The sequence below is a fragment of the Nipponia nippon genome, unplaced genomic scaffold (assembly GCF_047370975.1).
Source record: "Nipponia nippon isolate SJK-2023a ecotype South Korea unplaced genomic scaffold, ASM4737097v1 scaffold_4, whole genome shotgun sequence".
NCBI lineage: Eukaryota > Metazoa > Chordata > Aves > Pelecaniformes > Threskiornithidae > Nipponia > Nipponia nippon.
Genome location: NW_028262358.1, coordinates 123,175,524 through 123,200,722, shown reverse-complemented (window position 1 = coordinate 123,200,722; position 25,199 = coordinate 123,175,524). Strand labels below are relative to the sequence as shown.

Genomic DNA, 25,199 nt, shown 5'->3' with positions numbered 1-25,199 from the left:
AGGTGGCAGACAGTCCACCTGCCCAGTCCATAACAGGGCAGAGGTGGGCTTGGGTCCCTTGGTCATTTGGCCTTGTAGGGCTGCTCCATCCTTGACCTGTCTGTGAGGTGGCCTCCAGAGGTGACATTTCTTACCCAGATGCCATGGGCTGGGACCCATGGGGCAGGGGACACTGCTGGGTGGGGATGGCTTTTGGTCACGGCTGGTGGCTGAGGCAGTGGTGGGAAAGCAAAGCAGTGGAGTGTCTGGCAGATGAAGGAAGGAGCAGAAAGGAGGAGCTCCAATGTCCTATGTGAGAGACAAAATAAACCCACAGTGACCCAGATTTCCCTCCTCTCACTTGGGGCATGTAGCAGAGGTTTGGGTCTGTGGTCATTCTGTGCCTCCTCTGCATTCATGTAAAGAGACTGTCACCTTCAGAACTCCCTGAGACACCAACAGCCTTCAACCTGGTGGTGGTCCTAGGAAATCAAGAGGGACCTGTAGAGTGGATATAAGGAGTGCTAACCTATTTGCAGTGCTCAAAACCACAGAAACCATGTTGTCCCTGCAGCTTAAGCCTGTCAGGAAACCTCCTCCAGACACTCACACTTTTTCTTCTGCTTGCTTTGCAGCGAGGGGGACTGGTGGCTGGCAAAATCCCTCAGCAGCGGCAAGAAAGGCTACATCCCCAGTAACTTCGTCGCACAAGTGGACAGTTTGGAAGAGGAAAAGTAAGTACATCATAAGCTTATGAAAGGTGAACACAGTCTCTCCACAAGCTATGGGAACAGCTTTACTTGATGGCAGGAAGATGTCACTGCTGGGCCAGATGGCAAGAGGTCTTTCATCAGCCCCAGCAATGCTGCCCAAAAGTTCAGAAGAAGTTTTAAGCACCATGTGGGTGTGGAGCAGGGAGGATGAGGTTGCCAAGTGGGCAAAGGCTCCTGTCCCACTGATTGCACCCACCGTGGAAAGTAAGGATTTGGGGGAAAGAACACAAAGGTTATGTTTGCACTGGTAAATTAGCAGTGCCAGGGACCACCCTCTGGCCCCACTGAGTCATTTCACCCACATGCATACTGTTAAACTTCCTCAGCCTCCGAGAGGGTGTCCGTATGCAAACTGGCACCAGGGATCACTCAGGAAGGGTGCATTGATCCAGGTCTCGGGTGTGCCAGGGACCACACCAACATTTTAATGGGGCAGACAACTGAGTGCCAGTGCCCAGACCCACAGCCTGGTGCTGTTTGTTTCGTTAGCCCACATGCAGCCTTCGTGTTTGGCTCCCTGCAAAGAGGATGGCAAGAAAGACTTGAGCCAAAAGGGTTTATTATGTCTATAATACAAGCAGCAGAAGAAATTGTTTCCATGACTTATTCTCCTCTATGGCATTCAGCTATAAATGATCAGCCCTGCTTGTAATCTCCCCTTGGAGGGACCCAACCACCACTGAATTCAGCAAATATTTAACAGCGTACAGAAATGTGGTTGGGACATAAATGTTCTTTGTATCCAAAGGGTACATTTAAATGGCTACGGGCACTCTACGGTCAGCTTCCAGCTCACGTATCTGCTTTATACACAGCCTGCTTGGGCACTGCTCAGGGCTTACTCACTTGCCAGGTGAGCCGTGGGTCCCTGCGTGCCTCAGAGGCTGTGCTCTGGCTGAGCCTGCACCTCTCTCATATACAGGGTACTGCACATACCAGCTACTCTCTGCTCTGGCTGAATTGCTAGGCTGTGAAACAAACCTAAAGTGACCGAAATCTGGTGCTAATCTACTGAAAACAGTCTATTACTGGCACTTTCCAGCAGATAAAGAACTATTTGCTGATAAAAACAACCCTCAGTTTCAGAATGTAATGGTAAAAAAAATGAACTAACTGGAAGCAATTTGCTTTTTTTTAGAGCTTTTCCTTTTCAAACAATGATTTTGCCTTTTCTGTCTCCCAGGTGGTATTTTAAAACTCTGAGCAGAAAAGACGCTGAACGGCTGCTGTTGTCTTCTGGTAACAAAGTTGGCTCTTTCCTTGTCCGAGAGAGTGAAACCAGCAAAGGTGAGATACACAGAGTGAGGATAACTCCTCGTTATTGCCACAGCTTGGAAAACCTTTCAGACCTGAGCTGCAAAGTTCAGCTGTGTCAGTGTTTCTTGGATCTGGCTGGGCAAAATAGCGCTTGCTAGGCTCAGCAGGGCTGTAGAAGTGAGCTGGGGATTTGGAGGGCAAAGATTTGCTCATGATGCTACTCGTATGTGTAGTTCAGGCCATGGTAAGGGTGGCTTTTGTCACCATAGTTCGTGGCAGAGATGCAGAAACACAGATAAGCAGAAAAGACTTTCCAAAACAATGTGTAAGGGGTTTCTTTTCCTTTTCTCCCTGAGGAAATGTTATTTTTTTGGCAAATGGAGATTCTTTTACACGCTCTTGAAGAAGCATTTCTCCCGCTTGCAGCAGAAACTTGTAGAATTTTGGAAAAAGTCTTTTGGTGAAACACTTTCCCAGAGGAAATGTGTTTTTCCTGGTAGTCTGTAGCAGGGGGAATCGATGCAAACCAGGACTTTTCGAAGGGGACTGACTGGAGCAGGAAAGGTGGACTTCATCCACTTTCCTTCCCTGTGAATGTGGCTGGCTTTTGAGGACATGACCCAATGCGGGTGGAAAGGACAGAGCATTGTGGTCACTTCTCTCAGGCAGTGGATATAGTTATTAACCATAATACTTAACCGTGTAATTGCATCTTCTTTGTTCTGTGCTGTTAATTTGTAGGCAGTCTGGAAGCTAGTTTAGGTTGTCATATGGGATTTTCATATTGTTTCTTTCCTATTTTTCTCTCCTTGCATCCTCTGGCCCAGCAGGTGTGTTTACAGCATGGAGGAAATGATGCTCATGGTGGTCCCATGGTTCTGCTCTGAACCAGCTCCTTCCAGTAGTTCAGGAAAGTACTTCAGTCTTGCTCTGCCTTGGTTTCTTTCCTGTGAAATGGATATAGGAGTCTTTCCTTGCCACATGGGAAAAGGTGGTTTGTGCCGTCCTAATAGATCAGTAGAAACTTGGAGCATCCATCTGAAGTAATATGGGACCTTCTTTACCTTGACTTGCTTCCCAAATGCTTCTACAAGTCCCTGATCAAACAGTAAGAGTGGGAACAGATAGACTGGATCCTCCATTTTACAACTTGTTCTTGCCTATGGTAGCATCTTCTTCTTCCTTTCTTGCCTCTGTTTTCCCCCATTCACATGGGAGGTCTCCAAGGCAGTGCCTGTCCCTTCCTCCGTGGCTATATCTTTACCAGTAAATTAAATAGTGCCAGAGCCTGGATGCGATGGCTGGGTCATCCACACAGTCTCTGTGCAGGTTTTGTCCTGGTGTCAACCAGGCACCATTCCCAATAATCAATTTGAGTGCCGTCACCCTGTTTCGGACACTGAGAGAGTTTCATGGTGTGGATGTGACCGCCAGGGCTGGAAAGCAGGCTCTGGCATGGTGTAGTTTACTCACAGGTGTAGTCTGAGCCCTGTCTGTGTTGCAGACCTGGCCATTCCAGCCACCTCCAACAGCAGGATTTGACAAATGGAGTCAAACTGGACTGCTGGTCTTGAACTGGTGTGATATCTAGTGTGCTAAGTGGGGCAACAAGATGCTCATCTTCCTGTAGCCCTCTCCCTCCAGCCATTAGGCAGCGGTGCTGTGTTAGCATTATAACAGCCTACTTTGACTTTCCCCCCTGCCCCATGCCTGGGCTTACCTCCACATGTCCCTGCTGAGCTGATGCCAAGTAGGAGGGCTGCTTTCCATGCAGATTTGCAGTTTTCAGAATTTTTAGGGAACATTCAGGTCAGGAAACATTGAAGAAACTTGTTTCTAAGGATTTCCCTTTACAAGTAACTTGTTCAGCTTGTATATTGGTTTTCCCACTGTCTTTGTGGTGCCTTTGAAATGATCAGGCTGGGACTAGTCACCACATGCTGCACTTCTGTTTATTCCTTCCCACTGTCCCCTTTGTTTGCTGGGATATTTGGGTAGCTGGCAGGACTGTGCATTGCACCCAGGAAGGGTAGGGAGCAACACACATGCAGTGCACAAGCCCAGCAGACACTCGTGCCCTGTATTTGAAGGGCTAAGAAGGGGTGAGGTCCTGTGTCCACACATGATCCTAGTCTTTGTGGCATCTTTAGATCCTACACGTGGATGGGATCAGACCTTTCCGCTCAGGACAATTGTCTCCTGCTTCTGCTAGCCATGAGCTGCAAACACAGGATGAAATCATTCCTTGCAATTCTCTGGAGCATGGTTGGGTCTAGGTTGCATGAGGCTTGGACAGAGGTGGTGGAGTCCTGAGATTCAAGGAGAAATAACCAGGCTAGACCCAGTCTTTAATGCCCTGTCGCTGCTGGCTAGAAGCAAACTTAGCTGGAGGTGCGTGATATTCTGCATTAGCAGATGTGGCATGTTCCACTCCATGAAAGTCCTATGTTAGTCCCAAATGGTCAGAGATCAGCTTCTTCTCTGAAATGTGAGTCTCATCTGTGCCTTTTCTGATATTTAGTATTCTGTCTCAAAATATGGCTGTTATTCCTTCAAATACCTCATTCTTCTCTGAATCATCCTATGCGTTCAGCTTCTACCTGAATACCCTGTACCTTAGACTGCCTGAATGGCCATGGTGACACCATTTGATCTCTCTTAACCACAGCTTCCTCCTCTCTAAAGAGAAGGGGAAAAGAGAAAGCCCCACATCTCCAAACATGCCATGAAGCTGAGTTCGCTAATGTAAAGTACCCTGTGATCCACCACGAGATGTACAGAGCAGTGCCATGGAATTAACCCTGCCCTTTGAACCCCACAGGTTCTTCCTGTTTTCCTCCTCCACGATGTATATTTTCATTCACTTTGCACATCACCAACAACATTTGACGTTCAGGGCTGAGCACTGAGTCAAACTAAGGGCAGTAGCCCCCTTAGCTGCATGAACTGGAGGGTGGGTGTCTCATATTGGGCTGTCTCAGCCACAGCAGGATGCATTCTGCACCTTGCCTAAGAGCAGCACCTATTCACAGCCCATCCTAAGCAGTGTCTCATTTTGCTCATGATTAAAGATACCGAAGATCTACAAACGTGGGGGCTTCACTTTCAGCCAATTTTTTGCAGAGGCCATGAAAGGCACATTCAGCATCCTGGGAAGATGGGTCCTTGTCAAGACAGTGTGGGAAGCAGACCAGCAGTGAAATCAGCAGCGGAGAGCTAGCCTCGCCGAAGCTGCTGGAAATAAACAAATCTTCCCCTGAAGTAATAATCATTCTGAAACCTGTGGGAACGCAGTCGCACAGCTGTGCCAAGTCACGAACTCTTGGCTCGCAGCAAGACCGGTGTGTCTATGCTCCCAGCAGGAGGGACCTTGCAGAGCTCAGCTGCCGTATCCAGCTGAGCTCCTGGGTTTCCCATTGAGAAGGAGTTAAGAGCCTGACGAGACCTGTAGGGACAGGAGATGCCACATGTGCAATGTGAAAGTGGGACTCGGAATGTAGATATCACACGTGGTAGTTGCCTGAGCTCCTGCTGTAGCCAGTGGGGCTTGATTTGGTTGCCAAACCATGAACGTCTTGGAGTCATCTCCAGGTCCTCCACTAGAAGGTGTGGTTTTGCATCATATCTGCCAAGTCCATGTAGATGTCCCAGAGCATCTCAACTGGCACCAGACACCCATGTTTAGGTGACTGAATCAGCCCTAGGCATGATGTGAAGTTGAATCTTACCCTTCACATCTTCTGTTGCTCTTTCCCATGTGAAACTTTCTTTGAACAGAAAGGACCTGAGAGCCCTTGTGGGATGGTTTGAGGATCCCAGACCCAGAGCAGCAGGGTCTGACACCCAGAGCTGCCCAGGGCAAGATTTGATTGTGCTCACACTGCTCTGAGCTGGTGTCAAGTGCAGGCATGGACCTCTGTGTGTCAGCCCAGCTCTGTGCTGCGATGGGATGCAGGACTGTAGGACAGGCAAATGTCCCTTGTGGCTGAGGAGCAGGAACTCCTTTTGGCCATCCTGGCTATCATCTGGGGAGATTAGGAGTCCTACCATCTGTCCGGCTCCACTTAACATTTTTCATTCACTGCTGTCACTAGGACAAGAGAGATTTGAAGCTTTTCAGCCCTAGTGCTTTGCCTTTACACTGCAGCTCCCAAGGGAACAGCAATCAGCCACGGTGAATGACAGGGAAAGCTCTACCACACTCACTCCAGCAAACTAAACTCTGACTTGGGGTGAAATACAGTCATTAACTCTAATGACAGGATAAGTATTAACTCTGGTAGTAGGCAGCTGATAGATTGGCCTGGAGGGTGCCCGGAGTCCCTGTCACCTCTGCATGCTGCATGTCACTGGTTTGAAAGATGCAGAAGGGTTTAAAGGGTCAGTGGAGTCTGGAGAGGAGGTCCTGCAGCAGGCATTTTGGGTGCAACCACACTAACAAACAGATCAGGTCCCCTCTTCTCTGCTGACTCTTGGCCCCCAGGCACCCACTTGCACATGTTAGTTGTTAATTCCTGTGCTCCCTTCTGCAATGCTGTCTGTCATCAGTACAGCTGGGTTCACACCACGTTTGGCTCCTTCCTCTAGCAGGCCTTGCGTTGTAAAAATCCCACACATGCCCTAAGCCACGTCCCAGGCATGCAAAGCACCCTCTTGGACTTGTGCCATATAAGCCCAGCTCTGATGGGCTGCAGTTTGGCCTGCACATTATTTCAATCACTTTGGAGTTAAAATAACATCATCATCAACGACAACAACAGAAGATAATAATCATCAACAACAACATTATATAAGTTTTTTATTATATAAGTTATTGTTCATCAGCTTCTATGATTCATTATTAATATTATTATTACTATTACTATTACTATTACTATTACTATTACTATTACTTGCAACTTAGGGCCACATAGGTACCACAGAGGAACCAGAGGAAGTCTGGGGCCAAGTGCTAGGGAGTATGAATGTGACTAATCCACTCTAGAAGGACTTGCGCTGAGCACTGCAAACACAATTCATGCCAACACCTCTCTACACCCACCAGGGACCAAAGATCACTCCACGGGGAAGACACCTTTAGCTGTGTAGTGGCCCCTTTGGTCACTGAGACACAGACTGCAAAAATGAGCCATTCCTTTGCCCTTCCCTGGAGTTTTTTGTTGCCCTGTTGGAGATGCTGCAGGGCTGCTTCTCAGAGGTTCAGCTGCAGGAGTGATAGAGCCAAAAGGGCTTCTCAGGTCTGTCTTCTGCCTGATACTCATGGTGAAGGAGAGTTTCAGAAGAGCAACCTCTGTTGAGGAAGAGCCCACCACGCTGAGGCTATGTGCTTCCAGTCTTGAGGTTCCCTGGCTCTGCATTTAAACCAGCAGGTCTTCCATGAGCATTATGCCACCATATCTCATAGTCTGGTCTCTGCAGAAAGGGAGTACCCCCAAAACGACTGCTAGCACTAGGAAAAATTTTAGACTCTCCCAAATCCTGCTTGTAAAGATTTATAATCACTGCAACAGAGCAAATATCCACAGAGGCAGTTTTCCTTTGTTACTTTTTTAAAAATGCAAATGGTTTCCAGCCACAGCGTAGGGAACTGCTGGTGCTGCGATGGAGAAACACCAGCCAGTGAGCGTTATATGTTAGTAAACTTTCCTCTCGCATGCAGGATTAGGGTTTCAGAGTCACTGTGGAATGCCCCACTTCTGCTTATGATCCGTCATGACAGATACATACTTTTTAACATATATAGCCTCACCTTTTCAAACATTAAAAAAGGCAGCCTGTTAACCCGGGTGACGTATTAGACTTCTAACAGCCCAGCAGGCTTATAACAACTTACTCCGGAAATATGATCCAGACAAAGGGAAAAAAAACATTGCTAAGCTGTATTGAAATTTGCACTGACATAGGCTGGAAGTTGCTGCTCTGTAGCAACATCTAGTGATGTTTTTGTGCGCAAAAAGAAAACCCCAAGGTTTAGATTACATATTGTCTCCATTATAAGGAGACAATAGCAGGTTGGAATGGCAGATCGTTGGGTAGCTCCCCTGAGGTCAAAAGGCACCTGAATCTAGATGTAAATCTAGATGTGGTTTACCCACACTCACAAGTTTATGGCTGAACAAGGCAATTCTCCTGCACCACTCTTCTGTACCTCCTTCCGTACCTCCCAGCTGAACCACGGACCTTGGCACAAGGGTTATAGCAGATAACAGGGACATGGGACCTTGGATAACACTGAGAAGGGACACGTATCTCTTGACCATATCTCTCGCACTAACCGAAATTCTGGTTGTGCTGGCAGGGTGGTTCAGCTTCTTGCCAGTCCTGTGTTGGTACAAACTGGTGAGACTGCAGTCACTTGTTTCGTCCAGATGAGATGGTGGGGTTGACAGAGCTCAGACAGGAGATGTGGAGCTGTGGCAAGACCATCATGACCTAAGGTGCGTCCGATTGCTCTGGCTGGAGATGTGCTATGGATTGCCATATTGCTTCCTTTGGGCTCTTGGCCACGGCATAGGCAGGTCTTATTCAGCCAAGCCTCAACAGGCCCAGTGAAGCTCCGATGAACCTTTATCCTAACCACTTGCCTTGGAGAGAGGGAAGTTTGTAGCTTTGAAGTCCTGTGGGACTTGCTCTGAGAAGGCATCAGCAAGGGCCTGGAGAGGTGTCTACAGCTACAGGCAGGCAAGTGAAGAGGACATAGCTGGTCCCTGGGTCAGGTCCTACTTGTCCTCACAGTTCCCTTTTCTGTTCATTCTCCAGGTGCCTATTCCTTGTCTGTGAGAGACAGTGACTCTGCTCATGGGGACATCATCAAACACTACAGGATCCGCTCCTTAGATGGCGGGGGGTATTACATCTCCCCCAGGATGACTTTCTCCAGCCTACCAGAGCTAATCCATCATTACAGCCGTAAGTAAAGCCTTCCCTAATGGGTTTGTCTCCTAGCAGAAGGTGGGCATGTGGACAAAGGGAGGACAGGTTTACTAGCTACCACCATCACACCATCACTTTCATGGGCAAGGTGTGCTTCTTCAAGCAGAACTTGGGCACCCATGTCCTATCTTTTATCCTAGGGTACTGCGAGGGTGGACTCTGCCCACAGCCCTATAACCAGGGAGTGTCTCCCATCAGGAAAGAAAAGAGATGAATGCTGAAGGGATATACAGGAGAGATGCTTGGGAAGCAGGGTTTGGACTTGCTGGGCAGGAGAATCTGCTCTTCTGTGGCTCTCTTTGAGCTTTTTCTTTTCATTGAGTCCATTCTGGGTGCCTTGATCCCTGTGGCTGAAACATTTATGTGGTTGTGGAGGTTTTCCATGGGTTGACGTTTTCCTGGCATGCGTAGATGGAGGAGAAAGTTAGCTCTGCCATCCCATTGAACTGTCTTGTGCTTTGTCCTCATACAGAGAAAGGGGATGGCTTGTGCCAGCGACTCACAGCTCCCTGCATATCCCTGGTTCCCCAGAGACCCTGGGCACAGGATGAATGGGAGATCCCACGGGAGTCTCTGAAGCTTGTGAAGAAACTTGGCAGTGGGCAGTTTGGGGAAGTGTGGATGGGTAAGTATAATTCTCCCCATTCCAGGAAAAAAAATTATAAACAGAGGAGATGGAAAGCCCTCTTTCCCTAAGACAGGACTAGACTGGGCAGGGGGATCCTAAAGTATGAACGTATTTATGGGTACACATGCAGCAGTAGATGCCATACTCCTGGGAAGGACCAGACAGGATGTGTTTGCACAGATCAGTGGTTGAGCATGGATTTCATAGGCTAGATGGTACGAGAGTTCTTGAAGTAACTATATACTCATCTCCTGAGACATGCTCTCATTCTCCTGGGAATCCTGGGCATGGTTGTAGGATCTTAAGTTACACGCAGCAGGGTACCTGGGTGACACTATCCCACTTATTCTGCTTCCCTGTTCCACTTTATAACCCAGATCTGAATCCGTTACGCCTTCCTGCCCACTGCTAATCAGTGGGAGAGGAAGTGGGGTGAGCTCAGCTTCCTTTGCTGTCCTCTTTGTGGTTGCCCGTTGCCTTGGCAATTGAGATTGTGGACAGGATTAGACTGAGTCCTGACTGCAGAGTCCTGGCTTTCTTGATGGTGTTTGGGTTATTTGAGAACCCAGCTGGTGGGATGTCCCACGGTTTTCATCCAGAATGAATCTTGCTGGGCTGGGAGGATGGGCTCATCGCATGGACGTCCACCACTCAGAGCAGGGATGATCCCTGACGAAGACACATGGATTGACAGTTGTGCTGTGTCTCTCCCTTCTCCTCTCATACCTGTTGATTGCTCAGAGCCCACTGGCACTGAGATTTACCATTTGTTTCTCGCTGGGAGATTGAAAGTTGTTACCGTGGTTTTCTGCTCCCTGATCCACAAGCTCTTTTGTTCCTTATTGCATGGCCTGACAGAGCCCATAGAGAGGCCAAAATTCCCCAATGCATCATTATGTCTCTGCAGGCTACTACAAGAACAACATGAAGGTGGCTGTGAAGACCATGAAGGAGGGAAGCATGGATCCTGATGCCTTTTTGGCAGAGGCAAACTTGATGAAGAGGCTCCAGCATAACAAACTGGTCCGGCTATATGCAGTAGTCACGAAGCAGCCAATCTATATTGTGACAGAGTACATGGCCAATGGTAAAGAGCTTCATGCAGCTTTTTTGTTAGTTTTCTGCAAAATCAGGTCAATGAGCCGGCTGGTACTCCCATCATAAGGGAGGCGGGGACGAGGGCATTGTACCAAATCTGTAAGCAGAAGGACTAAGTGATCCACAAGTTTATTTCTAGTACTGGAATGGACTTTCTGGGTGATGAAATCCCACCTTTTGTGGTCTCATCTTTCATAAGCTACTTCACAAGATTGTGAGGTTCTATTTGAAGAGTATTTAACGTTCTCATCTCCACTGTTCCTACTGGAAGTTTGTTTCAGATTTTTACTCCCCTCATGGTGAAATTGTCCTTTCTTTTGCCCTTCTTGTCTACGAGGCTTTGACTGAAGAATGCCCAGCAGTTTGCAAAAGGTCTCTGCAAAAAAGAGGGGGGAAATGGGCTGTGTTTGGGAACTTTCTTAATGGAAGGTGCTCCAGCGGACACCCAGTGTGGTTCCTCAGATTTTTTTCTAGGATGCAGGCAGATTTGTTGCGTATATGCAGAGAAGCAGCAGGGAAAGAAAATGCATAGGCTTATTCAGAAGAGTCACAGCAGTCTCTCCTCTTTTGCAGGGTGTTTGCTGGATTACTTGAAGACAGAAGAAGGAAGCCAACTGAATCTCCCAAAACTCATTGATATGTCTGCTCAGGTCAGTGAACAGCCTCTGGGAAACAGACTCAAGACCGTGATTTGTTATTGCCTCAGTGAAATTCTTGCAAGTCTGAAGTCTGCCAGAGTGTGGTTTTCATGGAGAAAAACAGCACCTCCTGGTGTGCTCTCTTAGAGTTTCTCTCTCAGCCCTCCTGTTGATGTGCACGTCAGCTCAGCAATGCTCTGCTGTCCTTAGGACAGCCTCTGGGGAACTTAGTGCAGTGCTAGAGAACTGGGGTTTGGTTTTTTGGTTTTTGGGTTTGTTTTGTTTTTCTGGCTTGCTGAGCAGGAAATAAGTTTTTTTTTCTCTTTTTACCAAAAGGAAGAAAAAGCTCAACAGAGAGACTTTCAGTGTAGAGACACGCTCTCTTTCAGCAGTTCTTCCCCTCTGATGATTAGGCATAAAGGATCTTCTGACCCTCAAATCTGGGAATATTGCTCCTTATGAGATCAAACATTTGCCTTGGTAGGGTTGTTTCCCTCTAAGCATCCCCAGGCTGTAAATGTTATTAGTTGCAGCTGCACTGTGACATTTTAGTCCAGAAGTGCATCCAAACTCAAACAGGTCAAAGTTAGGGAAACCACAACTGGAGTGGCAGCATCTTGGCAACAAGTTGTACATGAAGGATGAGATTGGCAAAATCACTCCACTTTGGTCCTAGCCAGCTGTTGACAGAGTTTGGCTCACCCAGAGTGGAGCTAGGCTAATTTTGGAAATATTGGAAAAAAGCCATGAAGCATCAGTGTGATGGCTGAATACAGCTATTTTGATGTGCAGGTCTGAGATTTACCCATACTCAGCCTCTCTGGGTCAAAGTGAGTCTGAGCAAACAACGTTTAAAGGCTGGCTGCTTGGTTCCAGCCATTTTACGGAGTTATTTAATAATGTATTAAAAACTGGAGAATCTTAATATTTGAGCAAACATTATATGATAGCGAAAGATTTTCCTTCTTGCTTTAACCAGGATGAAAATATTTAAATACTTTAAAGCAGTATCCCCATCTGTCATGTTCAGTTTTCGCTGAATATGTTTCAGTGCCTTCCCTCTTCATTACTGATAAATATTCCATATCTGCAGCTTTATCTTTGTTGTCCGTGAGAAGTTATGGGGCCAACTGCAGCCTCCTTGTTTAGTATCTTTCCCCTAATTTCTTCCTTCCTTCTTTCCCTCCTTCTCTATTTACCTCCCCACTTCCCTCTCTCCCTTTTTCATTCTGTCATTTCTTCCCTTGAAAGGTATAGCCTGTGTTTTTTTTTAAATTCCTGATGATAAGCAGAATAGTCCAAATTCATCCGTATTACAGAGCCCTTGGGTTTGGTGGGAGCATTATCCCAGAAATTGGCTTCATGCATTTCTATGCAAGAGGAAAGTGCCATAGCCAGAGCAATCTGCACACAGGGGTGGCCCAGAGCAAAGCTGTTGGCCAACATTATACCCAGCTTTGAGGCAGGGCCAACAGAAGCTACAAGTACTCATGCATTTATTTAACACAACATTATAACTTGCATTGAGCATGTGGAATAACGAACCATCTGGGGTGAGGTCGGTGATCTTGTCTGTCCCAGGCATGAGGGTGGTATAGGTCTGGCAACACACTGGCCGCAGGAACCCCTGGGAGAAACCCATCCCAGGGCAAACTTATGCACCCAAACCTCCTCTCCAAGTTCAGCATTGAAGTCTTGAATATGATCACGTAGCATGGCCTGAGCTGGCCAGAAGCCTGTCCACTACGATGGTCAAATAGTCCCCACAATGGGCACTATCACTAGGGTGGAGTAATTACACGTGGGCATCGCCTCTCTGTGGGCACCTGGAAGCACTCACCTGCCCTGCACACCCTTCTTGCATCCCTCCACGCTGTTTGCAGCATCCTGCACCATGCACCGCTTCCAGGACCAGGATAGTCAAATGCAGACCAAACCCACACACCCCAGCAATGTAACACCCTACACAAGCCACCCACAGCTTACCACCGTGGGGTAAGAAGGATTTTGCCCATCCCTCAAGACATGGGCGTTCAATCTGAAGGACAGCTTTCATCGCTCCTCCTCCCACCCCGGCACCACCTCCCCAGGGCAGGGATTCAAACACTCACTGGGTAGCTCCAGGAGGAGGAGGAGGAAAAGGGCAGTCTCTTTAGCTATTTTGCAATCTGTTCATCTGCGGTGTCAGGATGACATCACGGCCCAACAGGCACCCAATCCTCTTGAGCACAATTTTGGATCCAATAGCATCTGTCAGAGTTAAAATTAGAAATCTCTGGGCCGATGCATTTGATCCTGTGGTCAGTCTCAAGGATGCATGCTCAAAAGCACGCTGGGCTGGAACGGGCCCATCGCTGGGTACTATCTCATTAACATCAGGACAGGAAATTACATCAATTCTTCCATTTTCCACTGCAGCAAACATCACTTGCGCTGAAGGGGTGTTGACACAGGTTAGAAATGCAGCATTGGAAAGTATGTGTTAGTATCCTGTTTAAAACCACATGTAAGTCGAGATGCTGATATGAATCTGTATGGAGTGGAAAATTGCTCTGCCCTCAGCCACAAACACATAAAATCTTTAATAGGTACTAACCATTATTAGCAGGGGTTGCGTGCATCCACTCACCCTCCTGATAAATGCCTAACCCAAATTTGAGACTTGACTGATGATAGAGCAACTTTGCAATCTCTTTTTTTTCTGTATCTCCCAGCACCCAGCAATAAAAGATTGCTGCTGTTATTTATAGGGGCTCATCACACACCAGGCACCTCCCCAGGGCTGCTCCTTGCTCCAAGGAGCTAAACAATAACAGATGATCTTGGGAGCAAGAACCTCCCAAAGTAAAGTTTGGAGGTGGTTGAAGAAGGCATCATGTACACAGGACAAGGGATTTGTCCAGGGACATACTCTCTATCCTGGTCATATTTCTATGGATATCTGGGTCTTCTGCTCTATTGCATCCTTTAGGTATCACAGGGGAACTGTATTGTGTTCCGGGTCCTAGCCTGGATCCAGCCCAGGGACAGAAAACACCAACCTCAGTTTTATTGCAGAGGGATCTCCAAGGGTCTCCTCCCCACCCCAAAGCAGACCAGTGAGGGAGAACAGAGGAGGTTGCTGAAGAACATCTAGTTGTTCTCCTAGATCTGGACTTTGCTACTGTGTCTGAGGGAGGGATGAGCTCTTTAAGGGTTTTTTCTTTTTTTAATTCACAATCTGGAGTGTTTGTGATTAAAATCCCAACTAGAGGGTAGAGTCTTGTGGCAGAAACTTGGAATCCAGTTATGTGGCTTCAGGTTTACTTCAACTTTCTGTATCTCGCTACAGATACGACTCACAGCTGTAATTTCTCAGCAAAACAGAGAGTGATGCTTCTGTTCTGCTTGACTTGGCCGCCTAAAGCTTTTGGAGGCCAGGTGCATGCTGGTAGAGCTGCACATATGCACGTGTACACAGGCAACATCTATTTATCTATGTATGTATCTGTCTACCTGTTTATCTATCTGTCTGTTGATCCGTCTGTGCATCCATCCAACCATGGAGCAACCCTATACGGATGCTGTGGTTTTGTAAAGCTGGGTAAGATGCAGACAGGCTAGCTTGTTGTCATGGGGAGGTGATTCATGAAGATGGACTTTTCCTCCTCTCCTAGGTGGCAGAGGGAATGGCCTACATTGAGCGAATGAACTCCATCCATCGTGACTTGAGAGCCGCCAACATCCTCGTCTCAGAGACACTCTGCTGCAAAATTGCTGATTTTGGCCTGGCCAGGATCATCGAGAACGAATACTTGGCACAAGAAGGTGGGTGTCGTTTCCAACATTGCCTCACCAACACATTTCCCTTATCTCTAATCCTCCTGCCGTGCAGACGTACCAAGATACGGGGTGTCCAAGGGCTGAGCTGGGACCAGGCATGGGGCACCGCTGCCAATGGCGTGAGACCAGAGGCCCTATTGCTGCCTGTGTGAGCACCCAGGCAGCAGGCAGAGCAAGCAAGAGAGCCAAAAATGGGGTCCCAGGAGGGGGACTGGTGCTTGGGGACAATAAAGAGTAAGGGAGGTTTGCAGAGGAAACCGGGAAAAAAATATTTTGGCACTCTTTGGGGCAGTCCTGCTGAATCTCAGGTTGTGTTACTGGGGAAATTTGACCTCTACTAATGAAACCTGCTGCCTGTGCCTATGCATTCACAGTGAGTCAGTCTGACGGGAAGGAAATAGCAGTGTAACTCAGTCACCGCACACTACGGGACTGCAGAGGGGAGCTGGAGTCATGAATCTGGACCTAATGGCACTTTCCAGATGTCCCAGGCGAACGAAGCCGAGATCAGATCAAGTCCCTTCCATAACAGAGGGACAACTTACAAAACATGGGAGAGGGTTTGCAGCTTGGCAGGTGTTTCTCATGGGAACAGAGTACCTTGAGCATCTAAAACAAACCAACCAAACAAAAAAGGCACACAAAACTCAATATTTCCCATATTAATATCAAATCTCCTTATGACTCCACCTGCAAAACCAAGCCCCTTGCTGGGACTGAGTAGATACTCAGTGATGTAGTAGATACTCAGAACTGGTGGTGAACAGGACAGCATGGCCATGAGAGATGACAACTGGTTTGGTTGGTGTAGGCATCCACCTACAGCCATTTGACAACAGGGTTGAGTCAAATTCCTCTGGCGGCAGCTTTTTCTCTGTACTTTCTCTGTACTGACCTCTGACTCTGAGATGGTGTCATTCAGATGGCAAAGAGACTTTATGGAGCATCAGGGAAACAAGCAGAAATGATTGAAATAAAACAATTAAGTCTGGTGTAAGTGGCACTTACCAGAAGATTTTCAAATTTTGGAACTCTGTCTACCTCTAGAGTTGGGATTAAGCTAAAATTCCCCATAAAAAACACTCTGGGGAAAGAAAATTGAATAGATTTTTTTTCTTATAAGGTAGGAAACTTTTCTTTCAATTTGCTGTACCCAAAATACTTTATGATACAAATTATGCCCCTTTCAACATGTAAAACTATTTCAAAGTAGTAAAAGCTCACAAATGTAATTTGTGAAATGTCATGAAGGGGTACTGTGAGATTGCTGCAATTTTTTAAGGCAGTTTTTATCCTTAAGAGAAGTTTTGGTGAAATCAGTATAACTCTGTTAACATAACCAAAGGAGCTACATTTCCAGTGGAAAATGGCTCCTATCAGCATTTTTCCAGCTAGCTTTAATCTGAAATAACAACTGCCCCTCTATCTACTTTGAACAATTTTCACTTCATAGACTGCATTTCCGAGCCTCGTCAGTCTACTTGTCAGAAGTATGATAGGCAAGAACAAAGGCACTTATTTCACATACTGCATTTGGGCTTTCAGTCCTGAGAGGATATATACAAATAAAAATGTGGTTTCCTCTGCAGTCTTTAACACAGTTCCTACGTATCAAGGTGTTTTGGGGGCTTATTTGGCCTTAGCTAAACTGAAATTGCAATCTTATGGTCATTGCTGTCCACAGCGTGCAACCCAAAACCTTGATAGACAAAATAAAATGGGACTTTTTTGTTCTTAATATGCATATGCGGCTTAAGGAACCAAAGAATTTATATTTGCTGTACTGTTTACGCACTTTTGCTAAAAACAGCCCCCTTCCAGTAAGTGATTTTATACAGAATAAAATCCTACTGTTGTTGTCTTCTAATATAGCTACTCTAGGCATTGGCTTTGAATAGCACAGACACATGGTTTGGGCTACAGAAACCCACTGTTTCCCCATGGCAGGTTGCTACCTGAAGAGCGATGGGTCTCTCGCAAGAGCTGCTCGATGCCCAAGGGCTGTGGCAGGCATTGCTCGCTCCCAGCATCATGCCCTTGGCTTGCACAGCGCTGGTCTGTGCTACCGTTCTTGGTTCCATTCCTGAGATCCCATTACTAAACACACAAGAGATGCAAAGGTGTTATAAGTCTGCAGATTCCTCTAAATTCATCAGTAAAATAGTTTACCTGGATTTTTTTTAATAAGCATATTATCACTTACCTAATGAATTAAGTTTTTTTCATTATTTGGCCTCTGTCTGTCAGTATCTATGGATGCTTATAAGCATATACACATGAAAAAGTCTTTTAAGACAAAATAGCCTTGATTCCACTGGGAAAAAAACAAAACAAAACAAAACAAAACCAAGAAAGGCAAAGAGATGGCAGGTAGAAATGAGCTTTTAATGAAAGCAGGAGACAGGCAGCAATTACCTTCCTCTGGGCTTATCTCCCTAACTCCACAGTACCATCAATAAGTCCCATCGCAGCCCCCTGATGCAGTCAACAGAACACAGGACCCAGGGCTCAGTTTTTGGGCAACTGCTTGGCAGTGCCTGCAGGACCAGAGGGAGATGCTGTATCTCCATGTGCTATTTCCCTTTGCTTCCTCTGGACAGGTGCCAAATTCCCGATCAAATGGACAGCACCAGAGGCCATTAACTTTGGAGTTTTCACCATCAAATCTGATGTATGGTCTTTCGGGATCCTCCTGACAGAGATCATAACCTACGGCAGGATCCCTTACCCAGGTACAGCGCGCTGCGAATATGGGATGAATGTGCATCAGCTTCAAAGCTGATCAGCTTCTGTTGCTGCTTTATGCTTGAAAACACATACCCAAGTGTGCACATGTGTGCCCAGACATACGCTCCTGTTTCTTCATGCTGGGTTTCCTCTCCTAGGCTCCCACGAGCCTCAATTATACCCATGCTAGGAAAAACGAGGGGAGTCAGGGAGGGGGCAGAGGGATTGAGGGGGGAGCACAACCCTGAAGAAGGGATGGTGCCCAGATATGGCCCAGCACTGCGGTCCCTCATGCCCCTCCTGTTCTGCCTGGATGTGAGCTACAGGGAGCACTGAGCTTCACCCCCAGGGTGCTGAATAACTCCTGTTGGGCTGCGTTTCCCTCCAGGGATGACCAACCCCGAGGTGATTCGCAACCTGGAGAGGGGCTACCGCATGCCCTGCCCGGACATGTGCCCTGGTGAACTCTACAGCATCATCCTGAAATGCTGGCGAAGCAAGCCTGAGGAGCGCCCAACCTTTGAATACCTGCAGTCGGTTCTTGAGGACTTTTACACTGCCACGGAGAAGCAGTATGAGCCAGAGCCTCAGCAGTAAGCCACGGTCCCACCAACACCTCGGGACAGATCTGGAGGAAAGCCACCGTCCTGCACAGCCCGGTGATGGCTTGTTTCAGGTCTTTCCCTTTCTCCTGTGTGCCACCACGATGCATTTGGAGACAAGGAATGAGGAGGGACATGAGGGAGGTGGATGCTGCCAGCTCTGTGGTTATCATGGAGACTAAAGAGGTGGCTGAAAGCTGGCACAGCTCCTTCCCCATCCACCTTGGAGGTCTGTACCCACTTCGCAGACATCACCTCTGCCACGAAGGACAGCAGACTCCTTCGTGACCCACCCGAAGAAAGAAAAGCCCCTCAGCCCTGCAACTGCAGCCCCAAGAAGAGGGGACCATGGCTGGGGTGGTGGTATGGGAGGTTCACATTCTCTCCCCCACTTCTGATGCCACTGCCGGCAATACTACAACGCCCTTCATGCCACAGCCAGGGGTGGAAACGTGTCCTGTCTGCACCTCCTTGGGCCACACCAGGCCCCCAAGTTCTGGAGCAATCTCTCCAGGTGGTGCCACCCCTCTGCCCCAAGTCAATAATAAAGAACTGAATATGACCATTTCCCATTTCTTCATTCGGGCGTCAGGGCGAGAGCAAGCCCCTGTGCTTCCAGTGCCCACCATGGAGGAGAAGGGGAGGGGCCATGGGGCTCCCCGGGCAGCACGGGGTGATGCTGGGGTGGTACCTGGGGTGGGAAGGGGGGGATGCTGGGGTGCACTCCAGTGACCGAAGGCACAGGCGGCCTTGGAGCCTGGAGGCAGAAGAGATGTTCATGGTGTGGCCACGAGGTGTCCCTCCTTCCCTGCAAATCTGGGTCATTCCTGCGTGGTGAAATAAAATTAAAAAAAAAAAAAAAAAAATCCAAAAAATCAGAAATACCCTCCCTGCTTTGCTGAGCCCTTCACTGCACAAGCTCCTGATGCAGCATCAGTGCATCATGCCAGCCCCACAGCAGGTCCCACTCCGCACCCAACACCAGGCGGGTTCAAATGCCCTTTCCCTGCTCTCCAATGCATCTCGGACCCACTACTCTGGAGTTAATGCCCATGTCAGACTGCAGGGTGGTCTCCAGTCAGCAGTTGCGCTGGGTTGGGGGATGGAGGATGAAGAAATAAGGCACAGATAGCACACTGAAGGGGTGTGAGGACCACAGAAGTGAGCACCAGGCTGGCACCCAGGTGGACTCCCCTTCAGGTTGTGGCACTGAGCAGCATTTCCCTGGGGTGCTTGGTCTGCTATTTTCTACCTCATGAACCAGATTTTAAGTCCTTCTGTAGAGGATGCTTTTCACAATGTAATAAGGATGCTACGAGAAAGAAACAGCAGAGATGACCCCTGCGTGCCAGAAAAATACCTGCCCATCATCAACACGTGACACAGAGTTACTCGTGCACGCCACTGCTGCAAGGGAGCCTAGGAGGAAAAAGGAGTGGGAAAATTCATAACAAATCTGTAGGGACAACTGGGCTACCAGCAGCTACATTCAGTCCAAGGCCTTGATGTTCAGTGCCATAATGTCCCTGTCCATCATCTGTGATGAGAAAAAATCCCCCACCGTGATGCCAGCATCGCTTCCCAGGTGTTCCCAATAGGATAACGTGCTTGTGTCGGTGTGAACTGCACCCTGCCTGGCTTCAAATGCTTATCGCTCCTTTGCAGACCCACAACTGGGAGTAACACCACGTAGGGACCAGTTTAGCATTCACAGGAGGCCAAAGTCTCTGGAGATGGCTGGTTTGCACAGCTTGGAAGCATCATTCCCTGCATCCTCAGGAGGGAAGGAGGCTTTAACAGCAGAAAACTGGTGTCCCAGCCACAGGAGGAAGGGAACTGGGTGAGACGATAGAGCCTCAGAAATCCTAGATCTAGTGGAGACACCCTGGGGGGTCCAGGATGTTTTCACCAGACTGGTGGATAGGGAGACCTGCACCCCTCTAGGACTGCAGCTGCAGCTAGATGGGACACCTCAGGCTGTGGATAAGAGCTCCTGTGTTCAGGAGGTGGGATTCTCCCACCCCTAAAGTGTCCAAACCTGGAGATGAATCAACCTCTGGTGCCTCAGAGCTCTTTTCTTATCCCACCCATAACACATCTGATCTGCAACTGCTTTCCACAGCAGACCCATGGGCAGCTTTGATCCTCATGGAAGAAGGTGAATTTTCCTCCCAAGCATTTCTGTGAGCCATCAAAAGTCATCCTCCAGTTCAGCATGAACAGCTGGGGAGCAGCTGTGTGGCCAGGGCCTGGGAACAGTTAGCCAGATCTCTTCATTAAATCATCAGCAAACCTCATCCACCCATCTCCATCTTCACAACCTCATTCCTGGGCCCCGTAAACCCAGTGCTGGTAGGTCCTGGCATTAATTTAAGATGGAACAGGCTTGGCACACTTGTTTCTTGGTTCCAAGGGACAAGTTGTATGTGCTGTTAACTACACAAAGCCCATTTTAAACAAGAAGCATTTATTAGTCATTTATTCAATAATTTCACTGGAGTTGAAGAAACAGTCTTTCCCCCTGCTTGAACTCCAGCTTGGTCTTTCACATTTAGCAGGAGCTCCATGCAGAACTAGGAGATGTCTATTAATGAGGTGACACACTGCAAATAAATACAGATGAAAGATATACTATGCCTTGCCTGCAAATATTTTATTGAACTGAAAACTGTGGATCACTTGTGCTGGAAAAAAAAACAGGAAGAAGAGTTACAGGGTTTCTGCTAAGCACTTGTGCATTGCATTATCACCCAAGGCCAAAGAGTCAAGTATTGTAGCTCAATTTAGAAAGGAAATGGATATTTTTATGGCCAATAGCAACACGTGGCCAAACCCGGGGTGAACATAACAAAGAGGCTGTAAGCTGTGCCTCCTCTGCACTGGACACCATAGCCTTTTATATTCATGCTGCACAAATATTTGTTGAATTTTGTTCCCTGTCATGCCTGTGATAAATGGATGGGGCAGACACTCACCTGGCTGCATAGTCACTTGTGCTTCCACCATGAAGCCATTGCAGAAGCCACTGGAAACTCTTCCTTTGCTTAGGGGAGCGGGGCTGGGAGCTGTGTCACCAACTTGAGTCTTTCCAGGGGGTGGAGGGACACCGTAAGCCCCATGAGCAGCCATGGTTTCATGCAACAGCCACCAAAACCACTGTGTTTGTAGACCCCACGGCTCCACCACAGCAGAGGTCATTCAGTTGGAGAGAAAAGGACCTGCACTCCAGTCTGCATCCTGCATATGTACATCAGGGGTTTCAGTCAAAAACCCAGGTGAGAAGTGGGATGCTGTCTCCTGTGACATCCAGCCCAGGAGGCAACTGTACTCCAGGGGGCCAGGACATCTGCAATGGCCCCAGCAAGCTCTGCAAGGGCCCCTTCACCCCCATACCTACCTGGCAGCCTAAGAGGTGTCTCTTCCCCGTGGGTAAGCTCCAGGTGAAGTCTCAGGAGAAAGGTGGTAAAAGCGATCCAGGTTCTCACACTCAGTTTGTGATTCTTGAGTGATCTGCAGCAGGGACCCTATCACTCGTGCAAACAGCTCAATTACAAGGACTCTGTGACGCTACCCAAGAAGAGCATGTTGTTTATTTTGTGCAGGCATTGCTCTGTGCAAGGTGCTTTCCAGGATAAGAGGCAATTTCTGCCATAAACGAGTATGAACTCTTTGAATGGCCAAGACAAGGATTAAAAGGGGTACCTAACGATATGTATCTTGCATAACAATCAAGATAGGTCTTTAATTTCTTTCCCAGGTGCCAGGTGGTCTTTCCAAAGACTACTGGAATGGTCTTTCCAGTTCTCATATGGAAAGACCCAGACCTCCATTATCAGTCTTTGCTACAGCTTTCCCATGCAGCCTTTGTCCTGGTACTTCACCCCCATCCTCTGCCTGAAATTTCATCTGTGCAGGTAATGTCTGGTCTTCTGTTGGTGTTGAGTTCATCTGCATTAACACTGTGTTTGCAAGTGGTTTGAGGCACTGGAGAGAAGTTTTCTGTGGTATTTCTCAGTCCTCCACCTAACAGATGTGGAAATATCCCCATAGCTACAGAGTGAAAACTTCTCCAGGCAATAGCTGTGCACTGTGACATCTTAGCAAAGCAGAAAGTGCATCTGGAAAATTGGAGCCAGGGCCAGGGGGTGAGATAGGCACGGAAAAATCAGCAGGTGCTCAGGGGAGAGAGGTGGGAGCCAGAGGGAGAGCAAAGGAAAACAAATGACAGGGCAGGGCTGCAGGGAGCTGCAGCACTGAGGAAATCAGGTAGCTTCTCTGATGTCTAGTAAGGTGTGAGCTGCAGCTGAGGCTTTTCCCATCACCCAGGCATTCGTCACAATGTGGATTTTCTCATGTCTAATAAAAGATTAAGCATAGCATACACTATAGGCTTTCCTGAATGTCTTTAGGAAGTTGGGTTAAAATCAGAGCAGGACAAGATTAGCTGAGCTGGAAGAGCAGAGCATGGAGAAGGAAAAACAGGGAGTGCACAGCCCTACCCAGGGGATAAAGACCTAGGGCTTCTCAGTTAAGGCTCTTCTACCCTCTTCTTTCTCCTCATGCTATATTAACTCCCCGATCTGCCTGACTCTGGCTCACACTGCAACCCTGTCTGTGCAGGACTCAGTCAGGGCAGGGGTGAAAAAGAGAAGTCCATTACATTTCCAGATCTCTGGCAAATGGGGGAGCTGGTACCTTTTTTGGGAAAGAGGTTGCCCAGCAGAGGTCTGCATCTACTTTAACAGGCTGCAGCTGACCCTGTATTGAAGTCACGTCCTGGGAAATGAGTTTTTTTCTATGCCATCCTATGCTGGGCTCCTGTTTGGTCCTGAGCAGAACAGCATTGGCAGGCACAGCCTCAACAACAGTGCACGCTGACATGTGCCAGGAGCTCAGGACCTCTCCCAGGTTGATAAAAAGCCTGGCACCCTGAGGATCCAAGTGTCCCCACCCGCTCCATGCAGGACAGGGTGCCTGGAATTTGCCATGTTGCCACCGAAAAGCAAGGCAGGGCCACCAGGTAAACGCTTGCTCTGGTTTACCTCCACCCACACACAGCAGAGCAAATATCCCCTGGCAAATACTGCAGAGCAAACAAGGGCATAGATGTCCTGCCAGGCTGAGCTCTGGTCTCCAAGCTGCTCCACCAAAGGGAACAATGACCACTTTTTTGCCAGGAGGGCCCCCTCCCTGACCAGGTAGCTAGCTAGCCTAGTGCTTACAGCCAAGGGAGACTTCATCTGACTTGCTTCTCCAAGAAGAAGTCTTGGTTCAGAACATCCCCAAGGGCTGGTGAGGCTCCAGGCTGGGTCTGAAAAGTGTGGGCGGCCATCCCTGAGCACCCCTGCCTGAAGGAGAGGTTGGGGCCATGTGTCACAGCCAGGCTGTGTGGGTGGCAGAGAGCAGAGATGCATTACTGATGTGAAGCAGAGACAGTCCCTACCAAATCTGCCCAAGGAAAGGCCTCTCCATCCCCACCGGCCACTCAGTGCAACATCCCATCTCTGCCAGCAGTCAGAAAAACCCTCCATGGATAACAAGGCTCAAGAGGAGCATTTTCTATATACGCTCAGGGCCCACGGTTGCTCCAGAGAGGTTTGTGGGATGTGTCCTGCTGGGTTGCAGGCAGAAGGGCTGGAGCTGGTTTTGGATGCTTGTCCATCCTTCAGTGATTTGATTCAGGTGTTATGACACCATCCCTGGCTCAGAAAGTCTCTAAATTGCTGATTTCTTCGTTCTGCTCTCCCAAGCCTCTTGTTGCATGCTTCCACTGTTCTGTCCAGGGCACCTGCAATTGCCCACTGCTGGAGACAGGCTTTGCTGAGACCTGCCATGGGTGCTCCTTTTCTAGGCTGCTTGCAGACCTCCTGTCTCTGGAGTTTCCTACCCCAGCAATCTGTTCAAGGTCAATCCCAGTTAAAATTAGCAGCTTATTCAGCTGGAGAGAAGGGACAGCCAGCTTCCCTGGCCCGCTCGCAGTCCTGGGAGCTGGTGTCAGGGGATCCGGCTCTGACTCCCCTTGGAGGTGAGGGAGCCTGTGCTTGCTGTCCTCACAGTCATAAGCAAAGGATTTGCACCCAGCTCACCCTCTCTGCCTTAAATCTGAGTTCCAGATCTGTGCCAGCAAAGCAGGAGGAAGGAGCATCTCCCTGTAGCCTCCAGTTCCCACCACCATCCTCTGAATGCCAGATGTCACCCCCATTGTACGCAAGCCAAACGTTCCACTGATCATGTCTCTGTGATAGCAAGAGAGTTCCCCCAGCCTTTCAAATCTATATTTAACTCATCCTCACCTGATCCCTCTTCCTGGCGTTCTTATCTTTCTTTTCTTTTTATCCAGGGCAGGCTGAAGCCACAGGGTGGAGATAGCAGAAAGGCAGCCATGGCAGGGTGATGAGAGTTTTGCTGTGGTCAGTCCCCTGCCCTGGGCTGGGAATGCTCAGGGGTGTGATGTCTGGTCCACCAGGAAAGGGCACAGATGGTAAAGGGAATCAAGGCCTCAATCCCAGCTTGGTCCACAGCCCAGGAAAGCATCCCCTGTCCCATGCAGCAGTAATACTCACGTAGCTTGTCCCTTTGTAACATATGCACCAAAATTTGGTTCCAAGGAGAAAGAGCATCCTAGTTTCCCTGATGTATCAGTCAGGTCATCTCCTCTAGGCTGAACTCAACCCTGAACTCAAACATTGGTGCATGAGCCACTGGTAGCCGATGCGGGCAACAGAGTGATGGCAGAAAAAGG

General features: G+C 48.3%; 1 protein-coding gene across 1 annotated transcript in view; it reads left to right on the top strand.

Annotated features, from left to right (window-relative positions):
- Positions 1–19,004, top strand: part of BLK (BLK proto-oncogene, Src family tyrosine kinase) — a 46,095-nt gene extending 27,091 nt beyond the window's left edge. The window contains exons 6-14 of the mRNA XM_009467364.2: positions 615–713; positions 1,936–2,039; positions 8,769–8,918; positions 9,415–9,567; positions 10,478–10,657; positions 11,242–11,318; positions 14,963–15,113; positions 17,729–17,860; positions 18,244–19,004. Of these exons, the coding sequence (XP_009465639.1) occupies positions 615–713; positions 1,936–2,039; positions 8,769–8,918; positions 9,415–9,567; positions 10,478–10,657; positions 11,242–11,318; positions 14,963–15,113; positions 17,729–17,860; positions 18,244–18,452 (1,255 nt within the window). The 3' untranslated portion in view covers positions 18,453–19,004. The remainder of the gene's footprint in view (positions 1–614; positions 714–1,935; positions 2,040–8,768; positions 8,919–9,414; positions 9,568–10,477; positions 10,658–11,241; positions 11,319–14,962; positions 15,114–17,728; positions 17,861–18,243) is intronic.
- The last annotated feature ends 6,195 nt before the right edge of the window (positions 19,005–25,199 follow it).